This window comes from Marmota flaviventris, chromosome 18 (assembly GCF_047511675.1).
Source record: "Marmota flaviventris isolate mMarFla1 chromosome 18, mMarFla1.hap1, whole genome shotgun sequence".
Lineage (NCBI taxonomy): Eukaryota > Metazoa > Chordata > Mammalia > Rodentia > Sciuridae > Marmota > Marmota flaviventris.
Window position 1 is genome coordinate 877628 of NC_092515.1, and position 26145 is coordinate 903772.

The 26145-nt window shown below is 55.6% G+C and overlaps 1 protein-coding gene across 1 annotated transcript; it reads right to left on the reverse strand.

Moving 5' to 3' along the window:
• Positions 1 to 79: 79 nt before the first annotated feature.
• On the reverse strand, positions 80 to 19125 carry LOC114108520 (NACHT, LRR and PYD domains-containing protein 7-like). Its single transcript, XM_071604892.1, is given in 12 exon segments — positions 80 to 218; positions 2636 to 2806; positions 4187 to 4354; positions 6273 to 6443; positions 6733 to 6906; positions 8755 to 8925; positions 9940 to 10107; positions 11626 to 13222; positions 13324 to 13395; positions 18924 to 18971; positions 18974 to 19020; positions 19022 to 19125. Coding segments are annotated over 12 exon segments (3030 nt in total).
• Between the last annotated feature and the right edge of the window lie 7020 nt (positions 19126 to 26145).

The window sequence follows — 26145 nt, forward strand, 5'->3', positions numbered from 1 at the left end:
CCACCACCTGGCCCCTTGACCTCCACCATGAGAGCGAGACCAGATCCCCCTGGGACACACAGCGAGGAGGGAGAAAGACTCAGGGTGTCGAGAAAAAGAACTGGCAGCAGGAGGGAGCCTTCGTCCCCACGGCACTGTCCAGGGTCAGGCCAGGGTTGCTCTCCTTCACCTCCCTCAGCACCTCCTGGACCTTTGCGTTCCACTTGTCCATCTTCAACCTGGGGGACCAGAGGACATCAGCATTAACAGAAAAGCTAGTTCTGTTGTCCCCAAATTCACCACAAACGGCCCAAGTGCCCAGGAAGGTTTCAGGATACTTGCGGCGGGAGACATTTTTGGATCCACAAAAATAGCCATACTGAGAAACGTCCAAGTGCAGACACACGTCCTGCAAAGACCTCAAGAACCCAGCCACGGGCTCCCCCAGCCGCAGTCGTTTCTGTAATCACCACACAGAGCCTCGCTCCCGTCCCCTCTGCTGGCACACCTGTCCTCAGGCAGCCCCTCCCACTGACCTTCCTGTCCAGCCAGGTGGGAGCAGCCCAGGTGCTGCCCGCTGGAGAGACAGGCGCTCACCCCAGCCAGATGACCTCCCAAGAAGGATGGCTAAGACAGACACGTCCACGCGTCTCCCCAGCGCAGAAGCTGGAAGTCCATCTGGATGCAGAGTAGAGATTCCCAGAGGGCGGGAAGGTGCAGGAGGACAGAGGAGACTGGACAGCACCAAACAGAAGGCACAGCCCTGGCGTTCCACGGCACAGGGAGGGCACCGTGGTTCACAGCGCCTAGTGTACATCCTGAGTCACTAGAAGAGGAGCCCAAAGGCTCCACAAGGTGATAAGGACATGGAAACGTGAACCGTGCCCACTGGGTCAGCACTCACTGTATACGTGTAGTGCAGCGTCATGCCAGCCAGGGCGGGCGCACCCGCGATCCCAGCTACTCACACGGCCAACCGGGGAAACGTGGGAAGACCCCGCTTCAAAATAAAGGACAAAGGGCTGGGGTGCAGCTCGGTGGTGGAGCACCTGTAGGTTCAATGCCTAGTACCTCAAAATATATCACTGTACCCCCAAAATATGTAGCATTATTATATGTCAATTAAAAATTTTTAAACGTTCAGAGAAAATGGAATCGTTAAAGAACCTGATTTGATCAGTACACACTACATACGTCCAATTACACTGTACCTCATATATATGTATTAAAATATTCAATATTTGAGTGAATGAATAAATTATTTTCTAAAGCAAAGAAGATATTGGTTAGTCAAATATTCGGTAGAGCTGGGTACACTCACCATCCCAGCAGCTGAGGCTGAAGCACGTTCAAACACGTTCAAACCAGTCTCAGCAACTTAGCAAGGCCCTAACAACTTAGGTGCCAAATAAAAAGAGCTAGGGATGTGGCTCAGGGGATAAGTTCCCCAACCCTGCACCATTCAGTGCTTGCCTGGCACACATGGGGCACTGGGTTGGACCCTTCTAGTGTAAAAAAGCACCATTCAGTAGAACAATCCCAAAGCGAACCCCAGGGTGAAACATCAACTTGGATCCACGTGGCCGCCATGTCCAGCCCTGCTCATGTGCGATGGGATGGCGGAGGGTGTCGCTGAGGGATAACAGGGGACAGAAATAGGTCCAGACCACAACATGAGGCGGGAGGCCACAGGACTCGAGGTCCCACCATATTTCTTGGTGGCATTATGGCTTGCTCCAGCCCTGGAGACACCCCTGCACTGCAAACCAGGTTGAGTGGTCGCCATGTCTACAACTCACAGCCCCTGAATGAGGCCAGCTTGGACATTCCTGTGAAGCAGGAGTTGCATTCCTGGAGCGAATGACAGTGGGCTGGCCACCGGGGATGTCACAGGTTCCACAACTTTTACAAGGGGTGAGAAAGAGGAACACTGCTTACTGGTCCCTACCCCAATCCTCCCCGAAAAGAGATGGCAGTGGAGGTGGGGACGGTGCACAGAGGACCAGAGCAGGGTTGGCCAGCTCCCGGCCAGATCCTGTCCTGCCTGTATCTTAAATAAAGCCCTCCTCCTCTGCCTTGCTCCACCTGGCAGGTGGGGACGGCCGCTCTCCTCTCCCTGGGCCTCTGGTAACAGTGTGCACACCTGTGGCCCGAGAGCAGGAAATGTGGTCTGCTGTGCTGGAAGGGAGGAGCCATCTGCGAGGGCTTTGGGTAAAGGCCCGAGGAAGCCAAAGACAGGTCAAGGTACTGGAGGGCTGCAGATGTTCCCCTGTCAGGGAAACCCCTGGAGAACCAGCTTCGCTCAGCGGGGACCCAGGCAACCCTGGGACCCCGGCAACCCTGGGACCCCGGAGACGGCAAAAGCAGGAACCACGCGTCCTGGCTGGGTGTGCGGTGCGCCCATGCCAGTCCTGCGCACCCACAGGCAAGCTCCAGCCTGTGCCCCAGGGGGTCTGAGCATCCGCGTGCCCAGTACCACGTGTGCTGGACAACACTGGACAACTCGAATCCAAGAGAAGCGCTTAGGAGAAGAGGGCAGTGGGCGGAATCCCCCAGGCGAGGGGCTGCTGGGAAAGGGGTGTGTCACCCGCCTCCCCTTCCTGGGCAGCACTGATCTCTTCGAGGGAAGCCCACGTGTGGAGCAGGAAGACCATACCTGAGCGTCCTCAGGGGCCCGCTGCTGGCCCTCAGGGCCTCCAGGAGCACGGTCACTCCGCTCAGTCCCAAGGCATTCTGGCCCAGGTCCAGAGTCTCCAGCGTCTGGTTGCTCACGAGGGCAGATGCCAGCTCCTGACAATGCAGAGGGGTGAGGGAGCACCCCCAGAGCCTGTGGAGGGCAGAGAGCTGCTCACTTACTAGAACCCAGTGGGCCGCCCGGTGCACACACTGTCCTGGGATCCAGCCGGGAGCAAATGGGGCAGGTGATCAGCTCCGTGGTTGGGCGGGGGGTGACGTGGACGGTCTTGGAACAAAACAGGTGAGTGGGCCAGAGAGGGTTTTACTTATAGTGGGCAGGAAGTCCTCCATGAGAATGGACCTTCAAGACAGGAAGACCCTGTAGTATATGGCAACTGGGGGAGGAGCCGCGAGCAGGGGAGGAGGAATGCAGGAGATCTGGGCTCCGCAGCTGGGGTGCAGCTCAGTGGCAGAGCCCTTTCTAGCTGTGCCAGGCACTGGGTTCCATGCCCCCACACACAGCACACCTAGAGTCAGCTCCTAAGGAGGATCCATAAGATCCTGAAAGATGTTTATTATAAAAGTCTTTGTTTCACTTGTAATGAGATTTGAGGCTTTGGAAATAAAGATGCTGTGGTATAACTTGCAACTGGAAAGGTCCCTCGGGGTGATCGGTTAAGAGTTGCTAGGAAATTAAGAAGAGAAACGTGCAGGTCACGTCCGAGATAGAAACACAATCCCTGGGAGAGCTGAAGGTTCAGAGGAGGGTTTGCCACAGAGGGACAGGTGGTCGGATCCCAGGCAGCTGGACCAGCTGAGAAATGAGTAGTGCTCGGAGCCGGGGGATGGTCAGGTTGCTTTTATAGACCTTATTGCTGAGAGCCCAATCGGTCATTAGAATGTATGACATTATTGTCACCTCACATCCCCCGCTTTCCACAGAGCCCCTTGGAGACCACGCTGCCTTTGTCTGTGGAAGGTGGGGAGGTTCCGTGAGGGAAAAGGCACATCATGCGAGTCTGCATGTGGCTCCACTGGATCCTGACCACCAGAATGCCAAGATTTCCCCAGGAACAGCCAGGACCCCAAAACAGAAGCACCAGTATTCTGTGTCTGTTCTGGTCTCTGAACCACAGCGAGGAAGTCCTTACACAGCCCAGACCACCTTTCCAGCTTGCAGATCCTCTGTCCAGTTGCAAAGAGGGCGGCATCAATGTGAGGGCTGGGCTGAGAAGGGAGGCAGAGATCACCAACCTATTTATGGGGCTGATGGGTATCCTAAGGGGCAGGAGCCCATCTTCAGCCCCTGGGCATTGAACTGGCACCGGCTTTGCTTCCTGATCCTGGATCCCAGCAGAAGCAGCACATTTCTGAAACTCACCTCTGATAAATGTGAGCTCCCACTCACCTATGTTCCCCCGGGAGGGGTCCAATCCTAAAAACTCGGGTGATACACATTGCCACAATCCAAGGTATTTTGGAATATAGCAACTAAAGCTTTCAAACACTTTAGAAGAGCACAAACACCTACCCTAGGTATTTTAGCTGGAAATTTGGATTCCTCAAGGCGTCACAGAGAAACCACAGCCCAGCAGCTATGGGATTCAGGCCCAGGTCCAAGTGTGTGAGGCTCCAATTCTCCCGGAGCAGCGTCGAGAGCAGTTTGCATCCACGTTTCCCCACATTGCAGTCCCGCAGCCTGCAGAGCAATCAGATGAAGAGACGCGACACCCTCCCAGGCCCCCGTCCTGCCCAGCCCCCAGCACCTCAGCCTCATGGGAGACCGCTGCTTCCAGGTGGATGTGCACACACAGCACTGCAGACACAGGACACTTCTGCCCAGCCCAAGTGGCAGGGGACAGGACTGGCCTTAGTCTAGCACCTTTCCTACAGGGAAACGCACACCTCCTAAGAGACAGGTTTTCCTCAGGCACAGCCTGTCTTGCCTGGGCCCGGGTTCCTCCAGACCTGTAAGGAGCCAGGGCCTCATTCACTTCCTGCATCCCTACATCACTGAGGTCCATCTGCTGTCCTTTTGTTTTATTCCAAATCTCAGACTTTGTTGGCCCAGCAGAATTGAGGGGCACCTAGAAAGCTGGACGTTCCTCACAACTCAGGGAACATACTTCCTATTTGAATATTGCAGACCCTCTGGTAAGACTGGACTTCCCCAGTGCTCCTGTCAGGGATGCCTCACTAGAGGACAGTGACATCAGACATCCAGGCAATTGGACCTCACAGCCTGTACCCAAGCACTGAGGATTGTTCAGATTTGAGTGGCAGATACAGAGTCATCGGCAGCATGTGACACCTCATGTCATGTGGGATGCTGCCAGACAGACAATCCTACCGTAGGGCCAACTGGTGCATCTCAGCCCTCCCACCCTGTGCCCAAGCCCAGCATCGCAGAAGGCCACAGAACTCAAGGAACACTAAAAGACCAGGACAAGAGCTACCAGTTCATACTGTGCAGAGTCCCAAAGCTGTGTATGAACCTAGAGTGTTTGGGGAGCAAATACTAAACCAAAGACCAAATGAAGTTACAACAGGCTACAGAAATACAAGTGTGGTCAGAAGATGACTTTACACATTTAGAGTAATGACTGACAACTCTGCCTATAGAGTGGGCTTCATGCCCACTTCACAGATGTAGCCATGGGCAAGCTTCGTGGACAAGCTTTAGATTTCTATAGTTAGAAAGATCAAGGCATCACTCTCAGAAGATTGTGAGGATTTTGAAAAATAATACTTGAAAAATTTAGCATAGACCCCATATGCAAGTTGCACTGTTTAGATGCCCAAGTCAGCTCCAAGACAGGGCCCTCTGCCTGGCGGTGACCTGCGTGACATCAAGCCCACACTCTGCTGAGGAATCTTTGGGTACAGACACGACCTTCCCCCTCGCATCTGCCCCTGGAGTCTGAACACTTGAATCTCAGTGTTTGGGACATGCCTGGACCTACGGTGATCCTGGGGTAGGCCACTGGGAGCTTCTCGGTCCCTCGAAGCCACAGTGCAAGCCTGTAGGCAAGAGGTCTATGGGGCAGCAGGAGCCCCAGAGAAACCAGAAGAGGACAGAATTTCTGAACAGAAAGAGGTCTCCAGCCCCGTGCAATCTCAGCAGTGCTGTCACAGCTGTGCTCATGGACATGTGGCTTGTGCCGGACCTGCCTCCACATGGCAAGGGCCAGAGAGCCACAGTCCACGGGTGAGACCCAGTCCTCCTGCCCAGCATCACTGGAACAGTCGGCCTCGTCCTCACAGGCTCACAACAGAGACCTCACAGCCCAGCAAACCAGGAACAGTCACCCCTCTGGCCCTCTACACAAAACATTTCCCTGGTGCCACCGTAAACTCCATCTCATCAGCACTGCAGGGCGAGGGCATGGTATGAAGGTCGACCACACACACAAGGCCTGACGCAGAACCACCTGCCTATGCAAGTCGACGCTGAAGAGTCGTTGGAAAAACAGGCAAATGCTAGCACCCTTCCCGTGACCACCTGCCCTTTCCCCAATTCCCACCAGGCTCTCAGTCCCATCCGAATGGGTTGTCAGTGCTCCCGGCAGCTCACACCGACCCACGGGCCTCACGCACGCGGCAGCCCCAGGACTTACACCAGCGCCTGCAGCTGGCAGTAGGGGTAGCGCAAGCCCTCACATAGGGTCTTCACCCCATTGTCCCTGAGGTCATTCCTGGCCAGGCACAGGTGTGTCAGCCTCTGGCTGACGACCAGAGTGACAGACATTTCCTTGCAACAGGCTTCTGTGAGTTGACAGTTCTCCAACCTGCAGGAGTCACAGGAAAGGGCAGTGAGCAGAGCACCCCACACCAGTCTTCCCAGCCGTCTCCAAACAGGGGGTCCCTAAAGCCCGTCTCAGTTCCTCGTCCTCTTCCCACCCTGCTGGTGACCCCGTGGGGACGGGAAGAACAGCAGTGAGATGCTGGCTGGAACTGTTCACCTGGACCAGAGAAGGAAGCAGGCGTAGGGTCACAGGGCTGCCTGCATGTCCAGGGCCACCGTTCTTCCCCTGCGTCCCCAGACCCCACAGGACACCCAGGAGGGGGCAGACTTACGACAGCCTCTGCACGGGGCACGTGGGGTGTCTCAGCCCTGCGCACAGCAGCTTGGCCCCCTCGTCCAGGAGCTCGCTGTCGGAGAGGTCCAGGCACGTCAGGGAGTGATTGAACTGGAGGGTCACGAAGAGGTATGACCAATGCTGTTGGGTGGGGGCAGAACAGAGCCCCAGCCTGTGGGGGAGATGGAGCCCGTCATTTCCTGGGAGGACAGAGACCAGGTCAGCTCACCGTGCTCCACTGCCTGGTGTGCCCTGAGTAATCTGGCTCCTCCACCATCAGCCCCGCCTGCCCTGCCTGTTCAAGTATCCCACGGCCATTTGACCAACATCCTGCCTGGTCTCCAAGAGAGAAAATAAAACTGCTAATACAACTCTATGATATTCACCAACACAGCCGGCTTAAAGCTGATGCTCAGTACTCTAGGCTGTTGGGAGCCGCTCTGGCCAGGAGCTCCGTGCACACCTTGAAGTCCCGAGTAAAGAGGTACTGAACTGGCATTGCACCCACTGCAATGCAACTGGACCTCACCTCCGCTCAGATAAGAGGTGCAGCTCGGGGTGGGCGACACCCTATGGGGGTGGATTACACCCACTTGTCTGTTGTAGCCCTCTCCCTTGCCTCATTTGAATGACTTCTCCCCAGTAAAACCCAGTGTGCTCCCTCTTTCTTGCCGGTCTTGCCCCATACCTTGTGGGAGCTGTGGCTGAGGAGCCATCACTGAACCCAAGAAAAGGTACTTTCTGTGTCTTTAATCAGCCCAAAGTCACTTGGAGTGACCCTGATTTAGTCGCCTGTCCACACAGAAGACATCTTGTTTCAAAAGTTATTAGGACATGAGAAGGTGGAAGTGACAAGGTGCAACCTGGTACCCAAGCAGCCAGGTCCAAGGCGTGTTGGGCTTCAGTGTGACAAGGATAGAGAACTTGGGGCTCTGGCCAATGGGTGTGGGTGGCCCGGACGCAGGTGTCAGGAGGTGCACCGGGCTCCAGGCCCAGCTCTTCCCTTCCCCCACGCTGCAGTTCAAACCCACCCTGCCGAGCGGCCCCAGCTCCACCGGATACTCCAGGCAGATCAGACAGGACTGCCCACCCCACAGCTCTGCCCAAGCCCACGCTCTGCCCCGGGCTTAGCCTTTGGGATGTTCTCCTCCCACATTGGGTGGTCTACACCATGAACATGAACACCATGCCAGCCAAGTCAAGGCCACAGGAAGGGTACGTTTAGCGCAGTGTCTGCCACGTAGGACTGCTGCGCAGGTCAGCGCCTTGCCCTGGACTCGATCCTACCACCCAGACTGTGGATCCACTCCAGAGCCCAGGGAAAGTGGGACTGTAAGGGCCTCAAGTCCAAGGAGCACAGGAGACACGCAGCCTGCCCTCACTCAGTGTCACTAAGGAGGTCACCTTATCAATCTTAAAGCTACAGGGGAACAAACGGAAAACAGCCTGCTTGGAAATCAATACCAAGAGCTTCCCTCTGGCCCAAGGAAAGCAAGTCACTCCCACTTCTTAAAGTCCCCCTCGTGGATGACGAGAGCTCACACATACTTAGGTCAGGACATGGCATTTCTCAGTCTGAAACCTGTGCCACCAGCCAGTGTCCTCAATCAAAGGGAAAGGAGGCCCCTGGTGACCACTTGTGGAGACAACTCGGGGAGCACCTGTTCTGAGAGCCGGGTGACAGCAGCTTCTCCAGCCAGGGAGCCACCCAGGAGCCAGAACACGTGACTGGGCATAGTCACTGTGGGGCCCATGAAGGCCCATGGCTGTCCTGGATCACCACAGGCAGCCTGCAATGTCACCCACCCCATGCCCCACAGTCAGGGGCACAGCCTCCTGGGCATTGCTCTGCCCCCGGGGATCACATCCAGAGCCAGGCGCCCAACTCTGTTGGGGAAGCAGCTCCGTGTCCACGTGGTACTCAGTCAGAGCCACTCCCCTCTCCTGGTCCAGCACGCAACACCCTGTGGCCCACGTTGAGGACCTCAGGGGAGGGGGCAGCAGTGACCGCAGGGCCCACCTCAGGCACTGCAGGCGGCACCGATTATGTTTGAGGGTCTCTCCCAGCAGCAGCAGCAGCAACTGTGCCTCCGGGACGCTGCCTCCCAAGGTCAGGTGAGTCAGGGTCGTCTTGCCAACCAGCGCCAGACACAAGTCCTGGTAAGCAGTCTCAGGGAAGACGCTCCTAGCCCTGGGGAGACAGGAGGACGGAGGTCACGGGGGACATGATGAGCCCTATTTCATTTCCAACAAGCGTTTGCTGGGGAGAAAGGATGACAGGGCGACATCCCTGGGAACAGCCACCTCGCAAGAACCCAGGTGGACGGACGTGTCCCCGAATGTGAGCAGGCCCGTGACCTCCTTCAAGCTGAAGAGAACAGGGCAGGGGAGGTGGGGCACTCACAGGTGGTGACATCACCGACTCCTGAGATGGTAGCACCATCTTTCCGAGTCAGTTTCCCCCTGACTTAAAAGCAGCAAGAAGCCACGTTGTAACCCCCTGATGGAGGGCAGGTGGGCCCCCAGCCAGGATGGTCTGCAGCATGAGGCAGGTGTGGGAGCAACCCTGCCCACTATGCTGTTCGCATGGCCCACCTCTCACTGTCCCTGGGCTGTGGCCAGGCCTCAGTTAGGCCAGTCCAAATTCCCTGTCCATAGGAATGGAGTGACCCATGCCGAGGGCCTGGGTCCAGGAGGATCTTCTAGATGGCTTAAGGGCTGTTTCTAGCAATTTCCTATTAGCTGTAACAGCTGTGGAGGTGTCAGAGGGATTGGAGTGACTCTCACCTGGTATAGAGTAGCAGGGTTTTTCTAATCAAAGTGGCTTATTTGGCTTAGCCTAAGGTACCCACCATCGTTCTACCTCCGAGTTTGACATGTTAAGAGAGGAGAATGATGGCTGCTAAGGCTGGAGGGAGAAAGATTGGAGCATAAAAAATCTCAGACAGGAAGAAGTTCAGTGGCCACCTGCACCCCATGGTGACCAGTCACGTATCTGCTGGGTTCAAACTACACCCCACGGGGGAGGTTGGCAGACATCCAAGCTCTTGACCCAATTTTCCCGAACCTTGAGGACGGGAACCATTTCCTTTCTTCATATTCTGAGCACCTGGTCAGAGTCCAGTCAGGTATTCCAATAGGGCTCCTGTCTTCAAGATGCAAAGCTCAGCCCTGCCCCAGGCTCTCCGTGGAGACCTCTACTTACGTCACACTCTGCAGACGGCAGGAAATGTGGGTCATACTGTCACAGAGAAGCCTCACGGCTGGCTCACTCAGGAAGCTCCTGCTGATGTCTAGGGAACGCAGGTTCTTGTTAGAGACCACAGAGCAGAGGTCCATCCAGAGGCAGAGTGGGTCACTGTCTGGCCGAGACCTGCAAAGAAGGGACGGAAAGGAGCAGACTGGAGAGAGCAGTGGGGTGCAGCAGGTCTCGAGGATGACTGCTCCCTTCCAGGCCCGACTAGTCTAGTCCGTGCCAGTGACCGCAGAGCTCCTCAGATGCTGGTCATAGGGACTGTCACCCAGTGAGAGCACTCCACTTTCTGTGGCCTAACGAAGTCTAAGGCGTGTTGATGTGAGGGTCTGTCCCGTGGGGAAAGCTTCAGCCATGTGATTTTACATAATTCTGACCAGAACTTGAAACTGCATCACTCAGAGGCATAGAACGCCGCCCAGCTGGGTGCCCTGGCACATGCATTGGTCCCAGCGTCTTAAGACAGGAGGCAGGGACAGGAGAATCGATTGAGGCCAGGAGATAGTGGCCAACCTGGGCAACACAGCCAGACTGCATCTCAAAAGTGAAAAGTCTTGGGCCAGGGCTGTGGCTCAGTGGCAGAGCACTTGCCTACCATGTGTGAGCACTGGGTTCAATCCCCAGCACAAAATACAAATAAATAAAATAAAGGTATTGTGTCCATCTACAAGGAGAAAAAAAAAAAAAAAGAATTTCTTAAAAAGGCTAATGCCTGTAGTTAAAAATCTGCATCCAGTGTGCAAGAATTTACTAAAAGGATAGATCTCTTAAGTTTTATAATAAGATGGCAGAGGAATCTATGGGAGGTGGCAGATAGGTTTAAGGCACTGACTGGTAATACTGACGTGTGGCCCCTCCTGTTGACGGTGCCCAGCGTTTTGCACGTAAGCATCCCTCAGTAACTGGGAATGAGCTTTGGGCCCAGTGTCCCGAGTGTGGACTATAAGGATCCATGTTTCCAAGAGTAGACAGTAAATGTTTTACACCAAGATCAAGTTCATTAACATATCTGTCACCTCCATGTAATCAAAACACAATCCTGTGTCCCACACATACGTATGTATAGTTATTACTTGCCAATTAAAAATGAGTCTTTAAGCTAGGCGCAGTGGCATATGCCTATAATCCTGCAGCTTGGGAGGCCGAGACGGGCGGATCATGAATTCAAAGCTAGCCTCAGCAAAAAGGGAGGCACTAAACTCCATGAGACCCTGTCTCTAAATAAAATACAAGAAATAGGCCTGGAGACGTGGCTCAGTGCCCCCATGTTTAATTCCTGTACGCTCCCACAGCCCGCCCCCCTCAAAAATAAAAAAAAAAGACTAAAATTTTTTAATCTAAAAAAGTGTTAAGAAAAACAAAAAGTGGGAAAAATGTCAGGTATTGATGGAGAGAATATGTAAAAGGGTATAGGACCACAGAGGATCCAGGGCCCCGTCCACTCGTGAACACAGGCACCAAGCAAGGTCAACTCCAAGGCCCTACCAAGCTGCAACATCCCCTCCCACGTCGAGAGCTAAACAGGAAGGGAACCCAGTGGGAAGGACGCTGGGAGCTTAAGCCAAGACCACAGGGGACTCCAGCCTCATCCTCATGGGACCTGAGGAGGTGGAGGAGCTGGTACAGGAAACGGCTCACCTCACACCCCGCAGGCAGGGCTCCAGCGCCGCCATCTTCTCCTCCGGGAGCACCCCCTTGGCCACCCGCAGCGAGAGCCTCTGCAGGTCCTGGCACTGCCGGAGGCAGAAGGCGCAGCTCAGGAGGTCCTGGCTGGTGGTCAGGTGCAGGGATGCGTCCTTCAGAGCGGCCGTGGCTTTGCTCACCAGCTCTGGGTCCTGAGACTCGTAGAGGCAGTGCAAGACCTCCAGAAGGCCCACTGCCCACAGCACGGGCTCCTCCCCCTCCGACGTGCACTTCAGCAGCTCCTGCCCGGCCTCCAAGGACGCTCGGCAGCCGAAAGTGGCCTCCAGCTCCCTGGCCCTGGCCCCGTTCAGGAGGCCCCACAGGAAGCGGCCGGCCTGGGCCAGCTGGGGACTCCTTGCTCTGGCCTCCGTGGAGAACAGCTCCCGCACACCCCTGATGTCCAACCTGGAGCCCGGCCACTCGCTGTCCCCCGGGAACCGCAGGATGTAGAAGGCGGCCGCCAGGAACTGCTGCATGCTGAGGTGGATGAAGGAGAAGCAGTCCTCATGGTCCCTGTCCCTCTGGAGGACATGCTTGTCCAGGAAGGGACGGAGGTCGGCCTCTTCCACCTCAAGTGGCTCCAGGTCTTCTGTGTCGAACAGGGACACCCGGGTCCACAGGCCCTGGGCAGCCAGGAGACACAGGGCCTTCAGAGGGCGTCGCAGGTGGTGCTGGGGATGGCCGCCGGGCGCTGGCGGGAACTGGTCACAGAGGAACCTCAGGAACAGTGATGTGGTGGTCTGGCAAGCCAAGCCAGGGTCCTCTCCGCCGTCCATCAGGAGCTTTAGACTTGCGCAGAGCAGCTGGCACACGGCGGGCGCAGTGCCCAGGTGGAACAGGGCTGGGCTGTGCTTCACGGTGTCCAGAGCTCGCCGGGCCTGGTCCGTGTCCTCAAAGTGTCTCAGGAAGAACAGCTCCCTGTCAGCCTCCGAGAAGCCCTCCACCTCCACCAGCAGCGGCTGTTCCACAAGGAGCAGGAGCTCCCGCAGGGCCTCGGGCCGCGTGGTGACCAGCAGGGTGGCCTTGGCCACCATCTTCCTCTTCAGCAAGCTGCTCAGCAGGACGGGCACTGGCTTCTTCTGGTTCCAGTCACTACAGATGTCATGGGTCAGCACCCCTGCTGGCACCTTCAGCTCCTCGAAGCCATCCACCACGAACAGGACGTTCTCCACCTGGGTCAGGACCTCCAGCGCGAGGTCCTGCATCTCGGGGCAGTCCCTGCAGATCAGCTCTGCGAAGGTGCATGGGATCATGCGGTTGAGCTCCCTGCAGCTGAGGTAGAAGGCGCAGTGCTGAGTACTCTGACTGAACTCCGACCAGTCCAGCAAAGTCCTCTTGGCCAGCATGGTCTTCCCAACGCCTGCAGCACCGTGCAGCACCACTGTGTGCGGCCTGGCCTCAGGGCCTGTCTGGGGACTCAAGAATGGTATCAGCTTCTGGTTTCTCGGGGTGATGTCATGGAATATGTCACTGTCTTCAGGCCAAAATGTACTTTTCCAGGCTGAAGCAGGCTTATCCTTGAGAACGCTGGGCTTCCCGTCCTCCTCCTCTCCTGAAAAACATAGAATGCCAGGAACAAGAAAAGCCAGGAAGGCGATTTACCTTGTGTGCCCTCAAACACCAAATTTGTGGCATCAGAGGGAGTTCACCCACCTGCCTCTTTCTGCAAGGACTCCTCCAGGTCTCGCAGCATGGCGTGCTCCATCGTGAGCCCCTGGGCATCCTCTGTAACACACAGAAGAAGCTGGACTGCGGGGCCATGGGTTCTCCTGCACCAACAGTCAAAGGAGGCAAAGAAGGCCTCCGGGACGGGTCTGCTTTATTGTGGCAAAATGCACAAGACCGACCACTTTCAGGTTGGAGGGACAGCTCAGCAGGGGACTTGGGGTTCAGTCCCCAGCACCATGAAAGATGGAAACGTGTACAATTGGTACTTCCACAGTGTCGAGACCATCACCACCGTCTGTCCCAAACTCCTTCCAATCCCTCACACCTAGAACCACCCATCACCCCTCCCCAGTTCCTGGTACATACTGACCCTCATCTCGTCTCTGGGTTTATTTGGGGAGTTTTATATAAACAGGCTCCTGAGGGAGTGGCCTTCTGTGACTCCCTTCCCTGAACAGCGCTGGCTGCCCTTCCAAGCTGCAGTGTCCTGCCCTCTGTGGCGGGGAATGCCCATGGCATGGACAGGGATTTCATTCGTCCACTCACCCACGGGGGACATCTGGTTGTGCCTACCTTCTGGGAATTGTGACTCATGCTGCCAACGTACACTCTCACATTTTCTTGTTTCAATACCCATCTTCAACCCTTTTGCACATATACCTAGGAGAATTGCCGAGTTAGACGTGATTCTATTCTTGTAGAACCACCGAACTGCCGGAAAACATGCTAATTAACCAGGAGAAAAATCAGAAGTCTAAAGCAGGCACCATGGACTGAACTCTGTGCACCAGGGGTTGACCCTGAAGGCCTAACCCCAACACTCTGAAGACGAGAAGCCGTGGAGGACAAATGAGGCCGACGGGACATGTGTCCTGGTAACAAGGGGCCCAGGAGGCACACAGAGAAGGCAGCTCTCCTGCAAGACGAGGAGAGGCCAGCCCGCAGACCTTGATCTGGCGCATCCAGCCCCCAGAATCGTGAGAAAATAGCTTTTGCAGAAGGCACCGGGTCTGCGGTGTTCGGCGCTGGCAGCCCGCGCAGAGGAGACCAGCACCCTCAGTAGCCACCAGAAGCACAGGCCCGGCACTGCTGGGCTTCCAGGAGGCTGGGTTCCCGCTCATGAGGCCTCTTGGTTTGATGAGGAACCAAGCCCCATGACACACAGGGGACACCATCAACTGTGGACGGTGGCGGCAGAGAGCACCGGAGCCTGGGCTGTCACTTATCACGCCGCCCCAGCCCCCGGTAACATGATCCCAGCCCGTTGCTCCCTTGAGTCATCTTTGTTCTCCTGCAGAGGTTTCCAGAGTCTGGGGCCCCAGGGAGCTCTGAAAGTGAGGGCAGTGGGGCTTTTTGTCACAGCACCCCTGAAACGCACACCAGGAAGACATCTTGAATCCGGCTCTGGGGGTCCGATCCTCTCCTGTTGCTGTGCCATGATACCCGAGGCTCAGTGGTTGATACAGAATGGGACCTTCTCAGTTCTGGAGGCTAGAAAGTCCAAGAGGGAGGTGCTGGGAGGTCCCCTCACCTGGCGCCGGCTTCTGACGCTTCACCATGGCGCAAACGGGAGGACCAAAGCTGCTCCCTCCAGCCTTTATACAGCAGCTAATCCAGGCTCCAGGGACACCGGATACACAGTTGGGGGCAGTGTCACTATGGCACCAGAGCCCATCACTGAGTCCCCAGCACGGGGTTCATGACTGCTGAAGATCAGAGCCGGAGGAACCCCGTTTCAGGGTTCCGTGGCGCCCTACTCTAGAGGGAGCCAGGAGGGAATTCACATGCCACTCAACACCAGGCTCGGCACAAGGAGAAAAGGCCTCAGGGGTCCTCTCCACTGTCACAGAGAGGGACTGTGACCTGGGCCTGGGGAGGTGCAGGCGGCTGAGCACAGAGGGCAGGGGAGGCACACACCGGCCGGCGGGGTTTGATGGGGAAGAGTTGAACTTACCCTGGGACCTAGAGGATCACAGGAGCGGCCCCCTGCGAGAGAGACTGGCTGCAGGGCCTGGGGAGGCATCAGGTAGCTCAATGACAGATGGACTGGGACAAGGGCAGCAAAGCAGCCCGCTGGCCACCGGGTGCTGCCAGGTCAGGAAGAGCAGGCAAAGAACCTGCACGTCTGGAGATTAGGGAGCGTTCTACAGGGAGGAAGAGAACCAGGGGGCAGGGTGGGGGGGAGGGGGGAGAGAAGGGGGGAGAAGGGGGGCGGGAGAGAAGCAGGGGGCGGGACTGGAAGTGGGGAGAGAACCAGGGGGCAGGGGGGGAAGAGAACCAGGGGGCGGGACTGGAAGAGAAGCAGGTGGTGGGGGGAGAAGGGGGGGGAAGAGAACCAGGGGGCGGGGGGGGGGAGAAGGGGGGGAAGAGAACCAGGGGGCGGGACTGGAAGAGAAGCAGGGGGCGGGGGGAGAAGGGGGGGAAGAGAAGCAGGGGGCGGGGGGGGGGGGGGAAGAAGGGGGGGAAGAGAACCAGGGGGGGGGAGAAGGGGGGGAAGAGAACCAGGGGGCGGGACTGGAAGAGAAGCAGGGGGCGGGGGAGAAGGGGGGGAAGAGAAGCAGGGGGCGGGGGGGGGGAAGAAGGGGGGGAAGAGAACCAGGGGGGGGGAGAAGGGGGGGAAGAGAACCAGGGGGCGGGACTGGAAGAGAAGCAGGGGGCGGGGGAGAAGGGGGGGAAGAGAAGCAGGGGGCGGGGGGGGGGGGAAGAAGGGGGGGAAGAGAACCAGGGGGGGGGAGAAGGGGGGGAAGAGAACCAGGGGGCGGGACTGGAAGAGAAGCAGGGGGCGGGGGAGAAGGGGGGGAAGAGAAGCAGGGGGCGGGGGGGGGGAAGAAGGGGGGGAAGAGAACCAGGGGGGGGGAGAAGGGGGGGAAGAGAACCAGGGGGCGGGACTGGAAGAGAAGCAGGGGGCGGGGGAGAAGGGGGGGAAGAGAAGCAGGGGGCGGGGGGGGGGGAAGAAGGGGGGGAAGAGAACCAGGGGGGGGGAGAAGGGGGGGAAGAGAACCAGGGGGCGGGACTGGAAGAGAAGCAGGGGGCGGGGGGGGGGGGGGAGAAGGGGGGGAAGAGAACCAGGGGGTGGGACTGGAAGAGAAGCAGGTGGTGGGGGGAAGAGAACCAGGGGGCGGGACTGGAAGAGGATCAGGCAGTCGGGGGGGGGGGGGGGGGGGGGGAGAGAACCAGGGGGTGGAACTGGAAGAGAAGGGGGGGGAGAACCAGGGGGTGGGGGGGGAGAACAGAAGGGGGGGTAGAAACTGGAAGAGAAGCAGGGGGCGGGGGGGGGGGAGAAGGGGGGGAAGAGAACCAGGGGGTGGGACTGGAAGAGAAGCAGGTGGTGGGGGGAAGAGAACCAGGGGGCGGGACTGGAAGAGGATCAGGCAGTGGGGGGAGAGAACCAGGGGGTGGAACTGGAAGAGAAGGGGGGGGAGAACCAGGGGGTGGGGGGGGAGAACAGAAGGGGGGGTAGAAACTGGAAGAGAACCAGAGGTCGGGATGGGGGGAGAAGAGAACCAGGGGGCGAAGGGGGGGGAGAGAACCAGGGGACCAGACTGGAAGAGAACCAGGGGGCGGGGAAGAGAACCAGGGGGCGGGGTGGAGGGGGAGAGAACCAGGGGGCAGTACTGGAAGACAAGGGAGAGAAGAGAAGGGGGGGAAGAGTACCAGGGGGCGGGGGTTCGGGGAAGAGAGGGGGGGGGAGAACAGGGAAGAGAACCAGGGGGCGGGACTGGAAGAGAAGGTGGGGGAGAAGGGGGGAAGAGAAGGGGGGGAGAACCAGGGGGTGGGGGAAGAGAACCAGGGGGCCAGACTGGAAAAGAACCAGGGGGTGGGATTGGAAGAGAACCTGGGGTGGGGGGGGAAAGAGAACCAGGGGTGGGGGGGGGAGAGAAGGGGGGGAGAAGAGAACCAGGGAGGGGAAGGAGAAGGGGGAGAGAAAGGGGGGGATGAGAACCAGGGGGCGGGAGGAGAGGGCAGGGGAGGGACTGGAAGAGAAGGGGGGAGGAGGAGGGGGAGGAGGAAGGGGGAGGGGGTGGTGGGGAGAGAACCAGGGAGCAGGAGGAGAGGGCAGGGGAGGGACTGGAAGCAAACTGGCAGGTTGTAGTTTGTGCACCTACAATTGTCACAATGTATCCCACTATTGTGTAATTATAATGCCCCCATTTTAATAATTTTATATAATTTTTATATGATTTACATGTTGAAATGATCATATTTGGAACATTCTAACTTTTAAAAGCGTTGGCTGTTAGAGGTCTTCCTGCTAAACAGGAGCAGGGAGCTGACGGTATCCCAGCCGTAGGTAAGACGCACCTACCTGGAGCCGAGATTCCATCTCACCCACACGTCAGCCCCACACAGGAGCTTTTAGCACTCAAATTCCCCGACTCCCCAGAATCTCTCTGGGTAGGACCACAACAGTATTTAGGATTCTCTGATAGCCTGTGCAGATCAGCTGCCTGAGTGCGCGATTGGAAAACTGGCCACAGTCCAGGTGTGGTCTGCCTCTCGTTTTTACAGATAACGTCTTATTGGTACAACGTTGCACCCATTTATCACCAAACGCAACAGCAGGGCCAGGGCAGCTCAGTGGTGGAGCACTTGCCTCACCCGGGAAGTCCCTAGGTTCTAACCCCAGCACTACAGAAGACAGAATTGTGCAGCGATTGCAACCCATAAATGGTACAAGAATTAAGTTGTGCAATTCTGACATAGACCACACGGTCTGAGGCCTGAAATAATTTACTACTGGAACTTTACAGAAGAAATTCCCCTCCTACCCTGGAGGAGATGCTGAGTGGACTTTTTTCTTTCAAAGAAATAGAATTGGGTGGGTTTCTTCTATGTGGGAACTGGAGCATCCACAGAATGCCGATTTAAATGGAAGCTAATTAGGAACTCATTTTTCAATTACACTGAACACACAACTTGAAGGGCTGGGGTCAGCTCAGTGGTAGGTGCTTGCCTAGCATGCATGAGGCCCTGGGTCTGGTCCCCAGTACTGAAAAACAAAATAACAAACCCTAAAACCCCACATAACTCGTGAAAGAGAGAAAGTGAGTACTCATGGCTGGGGAGACATCTTCTAAATGGGCGGGGAGTTCCTGCTTTGGACCTGGAAACCAACATGTTATTAGGGAGAGGCCAATGAACTCTGTCTAGAGTTTCATTAACAGCATCATGAAGTTTACTATTTAGTTTTGACAAAGGGGAGCTGCAGACATTAGGGGGTGCTGGGTGAAGGGTGCATGGGATCTCTTGGTACCGTCTTTGCAACTTTTCTATAAATATAACATTATTCCAAAACAAATAGCTTTTAAAATGTGGAACATACCATCAAAGGAGGTAAAATAAAATCACAAATACTGGTGCAATACAGCTGCAATCATCAAGTTACCACAACAGGGAGAGCGGAGCGGGGAAAAGCCTGGGGTAGTCAGAAGAGGATGAGAAACACGTGTGGCAGGACCCCCCAGCGAGGTGGCCCTCACACCTCCTGACATCAGAGCAGGGGCTGCAAGTTGCAACAACACTCCAGGCATCTCTGAACCCCCTGGGGACGACGGCTCTGGGTTACAAAAGCCCAGTGTCCTTACCTGGGATTGGAGACGATTCTGTGCAACTCATCTTTTCCAAGATGTGCAGGTCGCGTTCTGTAGCCAATTGTCTGGGAATCTGTGGATCAGAATTTGTCAGTTTTTTTGCTGGTGGCCTCTTCCACTCACACCACAAGGGCCTCTGTAGGTCGTCCTCCGGCTCGGGAGGATCCTTAATGGAGATTAAAACTCCTTCATTCATCTTCGTTCAGGTCAGCTTTTGCAGAAGGGCCTGCAGGTTAAACTCTGGCTGCAAAGACGCAGGAAGCAACCTGCTTGCTCTAGCCTGGGATGGCAGGGCCCTTGGACAACACCTGGTTGCTCAGCCTTCCCCTTCCTGCAAGCACAGTCCCACAGGTGTGGGGCGTGGGACACAGACCTGTGACCTTCCTGAGCACAGGTCACTGCCCCCAGCCTCTGTGAAGCTCTACCCAAGTCCTGGGGGATCAAGATATCGTCCAAGTTGTAGACAGGGCACCAGCTCAAAACTACAGGCACAGGCCTCCGCTGCAGTGGAGGGCCAAGGGACCTTCTCTGGGAGGTGCAAATGCTGCCCAATGAGGGGGGAGTTGAAGGGTATAGAAAATAAGTTTGAGGCCATTTTCCTAAGCTTTTGTCATTTAAAACCCCAGGCCTCAGCCTGAGCAAAGGAACACAGAGGAACTTCTCCTGATTGGCACCACACCCTCCACCCTAATGGGTCACCAGAGGCCAATACAATAAGCCAAGGGAACTCCCTATTCACATTCCTGTTCCACCCTAAAGGAAGCCCAGATAACCCAGACCCTGGCTTCAGCTGGCCGCCACTTTCTGCCCTGAAAATGAGCCATGCCAGGGTCCACGGTTGACTCTGCCACTAAATACAGAATAGAGAAAAGCCTGCTGACCTGAGGTTTGCTTCCCACCTCTGTCAGGAGTGCGCCCTTTGTCCTAACCCAGGTGGTATTTGCTCCACTGCATAAACCCAATCAAAGCTACTCTTCATCTAAAGTGGGTAAACTTAATGGGATAGAAATTTCACTTTAGGGCTGTGGCTCAATGATAGAGTGATTGCCTAGCATGTGTGAGGCCCTGGGTTCGATTCTCAGCACCGCATATAAATAAATAAAATAGAGGTCCATCAATAACTAAAAATATTAGAAGAAGTGCATTTTATAAAACTCAGACAAGACCAATGTTAGGAAAAACTACAGAATCACTGGGGGCTCTTCTCTCCAAATCTGTACTCACCAGGGGAGAGCTCAGCTCGAGGGCCCTCGCAAATCCTCCAAGGCTCACAGCAATGCTCCAGACTCAGAAGTTCGAGGGTCGAATCCCACCGGGAACTGCCGCTCCCCAGAGGAGATGAGGAGTTGACTCCCCAGGGCCAGGACCTGCTCCCGCGTGCACCAGGGAGAGGATGGGGCTATATGAGGCGCTCCACCAGCCTGGCTCTGCGATTGGCCCTTGGGCGGGGTGGGCAGGACTTCCTTCCCACCCCAGGCCTTGCTGCTGGGTGGTCCTCACCTCTGATGGGGACTCACAGGAGGCACCTGGCCTGCCCTGGGACCATCTAACTTAATTGGCCTGGGGGACTAGGAATCAGGATCCTTGGTCCAAGCCCCTTTCTGGATCCCCTGGGTCCGGTGGGCGATCAGGAGGCAATAGGAGACATACACTTTGAGCTCTGTGCAGGGCCCCTGGCTCTCTCAAAAGCCTTTTAGGATTTTTCTAATAGGTGTGTCTTTTGTTAAATATTTGACCTTTTGTCTCCCCCCTCCCAGAAACAGCTCCCAAGGTTGAACACAGTGAAAGAAGCCGGCCACAGTGGCACACGCCTATAATCCCAGCTACGCCTGAGGCAGAGGCAGAGCTGAGGCAGAGGAGTGGCAGGTTCAAGGCCAGCCTGGGCAACTCAGAGAGACCTGTAGCAAAGATCGAAAGGCCTGGGGAGCTGGGCGTGGGTGGTGGCGCGCTCCTGTAATCCCAGTGGCTTGAGAGGCTGAGGCAGGAAGATCTCGAGTTCAAAGCCAGCCTCACCAAAGGCGAGGTACTAAGCAACTCAGTGAGACCCTCTCTCTAAATTAAATACAAAATAGTGCTGGGGATGTGGCTCAGTGGTCGAGTGTCCCTGGGTTCAATCCCCAGTACCAAAAAAAAAAAAAAAAAGGCCCGGGGATGTGGCTGAAAAACCAGCCTCTACCTCAGAGCCAAGCCTGTCCAAGGAAGGGACATGCCTTTGTCCTTGGAAAGACCCACAGAGCACTCCTAGGCACATTCCCACCCTGCTAAGTTGTTTATCTACAAATAACAGGAGAGATCTGCTGCGCCAGGTGTCCCTGACTCAGTCAGGCTAGGTGGGGACCCATAGCAGCCCCCTAGCAGCCACCAATCAGCATGAGACAGGGAAATACCTGGGATGCCAGATGACCCCGCAGTAGTTTATGGTGGTTGATAACATGTTGGGAAACCATGTAGTTCAGCACGAACACCCTCATGGCCTAAGCCAATCAGTTCAAATGAATACTCCTTTTGTACTGACCAATCACCCCTACCCAACTTGTTCCCGCCAGTGAACGTGCTAATCATGTTTTAGAGTTGTTATTTGATTTTTTCCGCGGTGTGTGATGATTTGCTAAGGGATGCTATGATGTATGTGAAGTCCCTGCCTTCCCCAAAGACTGTATAAAACTGCTGCAAACCCGGGGCTCGGGGCCTCTCAGCATCACTAGTTGCTGTGTGTGTGCGCAGAGGACCGAGCTAACTCACAATAACACCTCTTTGCTGCTTACATCGATCTTAGGTCTCTGGGGGTCCTGAATTCGAGCATAACATGGCTCAGCAGAAGAGCACTTTTCTAGCGTGCAGAGGGCCCTGGGTTTAATCCCTGGTCGGTCACACACACAAAGTGGAGATGTCTGTTGCTCTTCGTGAACACGCTCTATCAGGCGCACCTGAGTTTGTGTTAATGGGTGCTATTTGGAAAGCCCCTAGATACACGTGCCACGGGAGGTGGGGTTATTACCAGGGAACCAGTGGTAGAAATTGGGAAATTCTGATGACCAATAATGTGGTTAACCAGGCCCACCTGAGGAAGCTCCCAAAACAGGCCTCCTTGCCGGGAAAACACTCACATGTGTCCAGGAGCACGCAGCCCCCCAACTCCCTGGGTGCAGGGGAGCTCCAGGGAGCCCCTCCCAAGCACCTCGGCCTCCAGCTGTCCACCTGGACCTTAAAACAGCTTTGTAAGAAGTGGGTCTACGTGAGAACGTGTCCCGGAGCTCTGCGAGCCCATCCAGCCACTTAACTGAACACCAGGAGGGGTCACGGAAGCCCCCAGTTCAGAGGCAGGTGGTCAGATCCAGGGCAGAGCCTGGGGCACTCGACTGGCATCTGAACTGAGAAGGGGGATGGGAGGGTGGCAAAGATTCTCTGACCAAATTGTCAGGCTCCCGAACCTTCCCCTAGGAACCTTCCCCTAGGCCCACGTGTGCCTCCCGGGAAATCCAGTTTTAGCAAGTCAGTGTAGCCAGAACCCCACCGCCATACCTGCTCACACTCCATGTCCCATCCTCCACCCCCAGGTGACCGCTGGTCACCCCTGCCTTCAGCAAGAACCCCCAGCCCCACTTAGTGAGGACCCCATCCCTAATGCTGCTTCCTATTTTCCATCCATGCCCACCCCCTGGCTGGCTCTAATTGGCCCCTGCCCTGGCTGTGGTTAACCAGGCAGTGAACCTGGCAGTGGTCCCAGTGAAGGTCTTTCCACATTTTGTTTTTTCGTGCTGGGGATCAAAACCAGGGCCTTGCACATGCTGGGCAAGCGCTCTACCACTGAGCTACACCCCAGCCCTTTTTAATTTTTGCTTTGACAGAGTTGCCCAGGCTGACCTAGAACTTGGGATCTCCTGTCTCAGCCTCCTTTGTCCCTAGGATCACAGATGCACTGGCAAAGTCAGCCTTTTTAAAAGACATTTTTATCTGTTACACTTTGTGGTGCTAGCAACCCGACCCAGGGCCTCGGCACGCTGGGCAGGCGCTCCACCGCTGAGCCCACCCCAGCCTGTGGAGGTTTTAAAATATACAGATGCGTGGAGATTGAGAAGTTATCTTTTGCTTCTTTCTGACTTCTGTTCTTCCCAGGAATCGGGCCTGAAATGTCGGGTAGCATCCCCATGGTTACGTAATTCCCTGGGGAGGATGACAGATTGAAACAGACTTCTGTTGGGATGAGTGGCCTGGGGTGGGTAGACAGAGCCTGCGAAGGTGACCGGCTGTGTGGAAGAGGAAGAGTGTGGCCTGAACAGAGCCCTTGAGGAACTGGTAAGAAGCCACAATCCAAAGCCATCCACGGGGCCGAGGGTGCTCAGCGGCAAAGGCTGGGTTTCCACGCCCGGGGGGAGAGCAGGTCAGCAGAGTGCCCAGGCCACCAAGTTCCGCAAGCTCGGGGCTCCCAGCGCAGGCAGGGGGATGTCTGCCTCGGAGGACCCTGTCTGAACTGGCTGCCTCTAGACAGACTCCGGAAGCCAGGAGCCAGCTCACGCGGCCCCAGGAAGAGGCAGCAGCCGGGCGGGAGCCCCAAGCACAGCGTTCGGGTGAGACGAAGCTGTCCCCACTGCGTGCAGACAGGAGAGGTGTGGGCCGTGCCTGCCTCGTGGGTGACATGGCCCCCTGGTGACCGGTGTGGCAGTCGCTCTTCACTTGCGTGGCACTACTCTCTAGGAAAAAGCGAGTCCTCGGGTCCTTAACTGTGTCCAAGCGCGTAGCAGGTGTGACATGTCTCAGGGTAAACAATCAGGAGCACAGAGTCCTGAGGTTTTCTGTCCATGCTCTTCTTTGGGGTCTGGAAAGAGCCACTGAGAAGGTTGGAGCAGAACAGAGGGCACCTGAGGAGACCTGCGTCAGCAAGAAGAGGAAGCTGGCCGCGTGTCCCCCGGCTCAGAGCTTCTGGAGGGCAGAGCCGGTGCCTCAGCACGAGAGGTGTGCCACAGGCAGAAATGGACCTCAAGAGTGGCCACGTCATGATGTGGAACTGTCTCCTGGGGACCCCCAGTGCAGACCTTTGTTGTCCGGGATGTTTGTTTTATTTTGTGGGGCTGAGGATGGAACCCAGAGCCTCATGCATGCTAGGAAGGCACTCAGCCACTGAGCCACACCCCAGTCCTGTTTAGTTGTTTGTTTGTTTTTAATTTTGAGATAGAGTGTCCTCTTGCTAAATTGCTTAGGGCCTCACTAAATTGCTGGGAGGCTGGCCTTGAACTTGCAATCCTTCTGCCTCAGCCTCCGGAGTATCTGGGATTACAGATGTGCCCTACCATGCCCAGCTCTAGTTCAGAGTTCTTTAAAGACCACACAAATGCACACCTATCAGGGACAACAGCCAGCATGTCATTAAGGGGTCCTTCTTCCTGCCCAGGATAATCCAAGCCACCCTAAAACTGACAATCTCAGATAATCAGTAAGTAACAAAGTACAAATACTCAGAAATATGTCTACAGAATGGGAAGCCCCTGACAGATCTAGTCCTAGTGGGTTCTGGAACTAGATAGAAGACAAAAGGGCTCTGGTGGTTTATTTAAGGGGGTACATCAAAGGTAGGGATAAGGTTTCAAGGGCCAGGTGTTGATTCCTGACGTCTTGCAGTCAGCAGGTTGATTGACATCTTGGCAGGTGATACCCATATCAGGTGCTATGTGGGCCAAGGCAGAGCAGCAAAGAGATTCACATTGTCCCTGGGCAATTGACCAGAACAAATGACCACTGGTCATTCCCAGATACCAGATGTCTCTATCCACAAGGCTTCCATGCATGGTGACCCACATGCAACCCTCAGACGGCTCCTGACACACAGGTAGACAAACACATGCACACACAAATACACACACCAACAAAAAGTGTACAAAAGTAGGCCTTGGAGATGATGGACAGTTACGTACTTGAGCAAACAAAAAACTTCACTGAAATCATGCCTGTGGTGTGACTGTCATTCATGACTGCACACTTGTGTTCTGTGTCCATCTGTATATGGCGTTGTATATGCATACCTGCTAGACCAGGTGACACACAGCTGTGGGCAGAGGGAGGACACATTCCTCACATGTAGGACTGAGGTGACTAGTTTTCACGTCATTCTATGCACGACTCGTGTCCATGTGCTGTGTGTGTGGATCTGTGCAGTCACATGCACTCACACAGCAGCTTGGTCAACAATGAACAATGAGTGTGCAATGGAGACCTGGTAGGTCATGCTGCCAGGGGACGTCACCGTTACCCTCTGTGATGTTCTCACAAAACAAAATCATTTAGGCATGCATTCATCTCACCGAACATGTTCCTCTCTAAGCAACACGTGACTGTGTGTGTGGAAAGAGACCGGTATGTGGGGAAGAGGTACATTGCTGGGGATGAAGTTTCAGGGGAAACAACAGGAAATAGAAGAACATGCTCAGCTCTGATCACTTCCGGTTGGAAGAAACCATTTCTGTTTTCACTTTGCTCTTAGAACAGCCTTTGCTTTTTGAATCAAGAGGACACAGGGCTGGGGATTAAATCCTGGGCCTCTTGAATGCCAAACGCACATTCTGTCACTGAGCTTTCTTCCCAGCCCAGGTAAGTCTATTTTAAAACAGTCATTACCTTCAATTCTCCCTATCTACAAAAACTTCCATTAAGGACAGAAGGGAACGTTCCCTTGAAGAACGGCTTCTGAGAACTGTCAGTAAGAACCAGAAGTATCTGGGCATCAGAACGACGGCTGTGGACGTGGGCTTTTCTGGCCCTCGCAGCTCCGGCTGCAAGAAGACAAGGCCTCGGCTTGGCGGGGGTCTGATGGACGGATGATCAGCACCACCTTTCTGTGGTCGGGGCTTTTGGTATTGTAATTCCATGTGCCCACTCCCCTGCTCTGGGTAAGATCAAAACCTCCTTCTCTTCTGAGGCCCCCCACTTCAGAGGAAATACCCGTGTCTGGAGGCCAGCTTGCACCACCGCCTGCTCCTAAGGCCAGAGTCACTTTCCTGTCCCTGGTCTACAGGCTCGGTGGCCTGTAGGTGCACATGGCTATGGAGCACACGGCTGTCCAACACTGGTGATGCTGCTGAGCTGCCCTGGGGCTACTGCAAGCAAGATACCAGGTTTTGAAGCCTTGATGTGAAGCTTAATGGAAACTTCAATTTTTCTTACTGTTGGGGGTGGGGGTGACAGGGGCATTAGTGACAGGGTCATTCTGTCACAAAACTACATC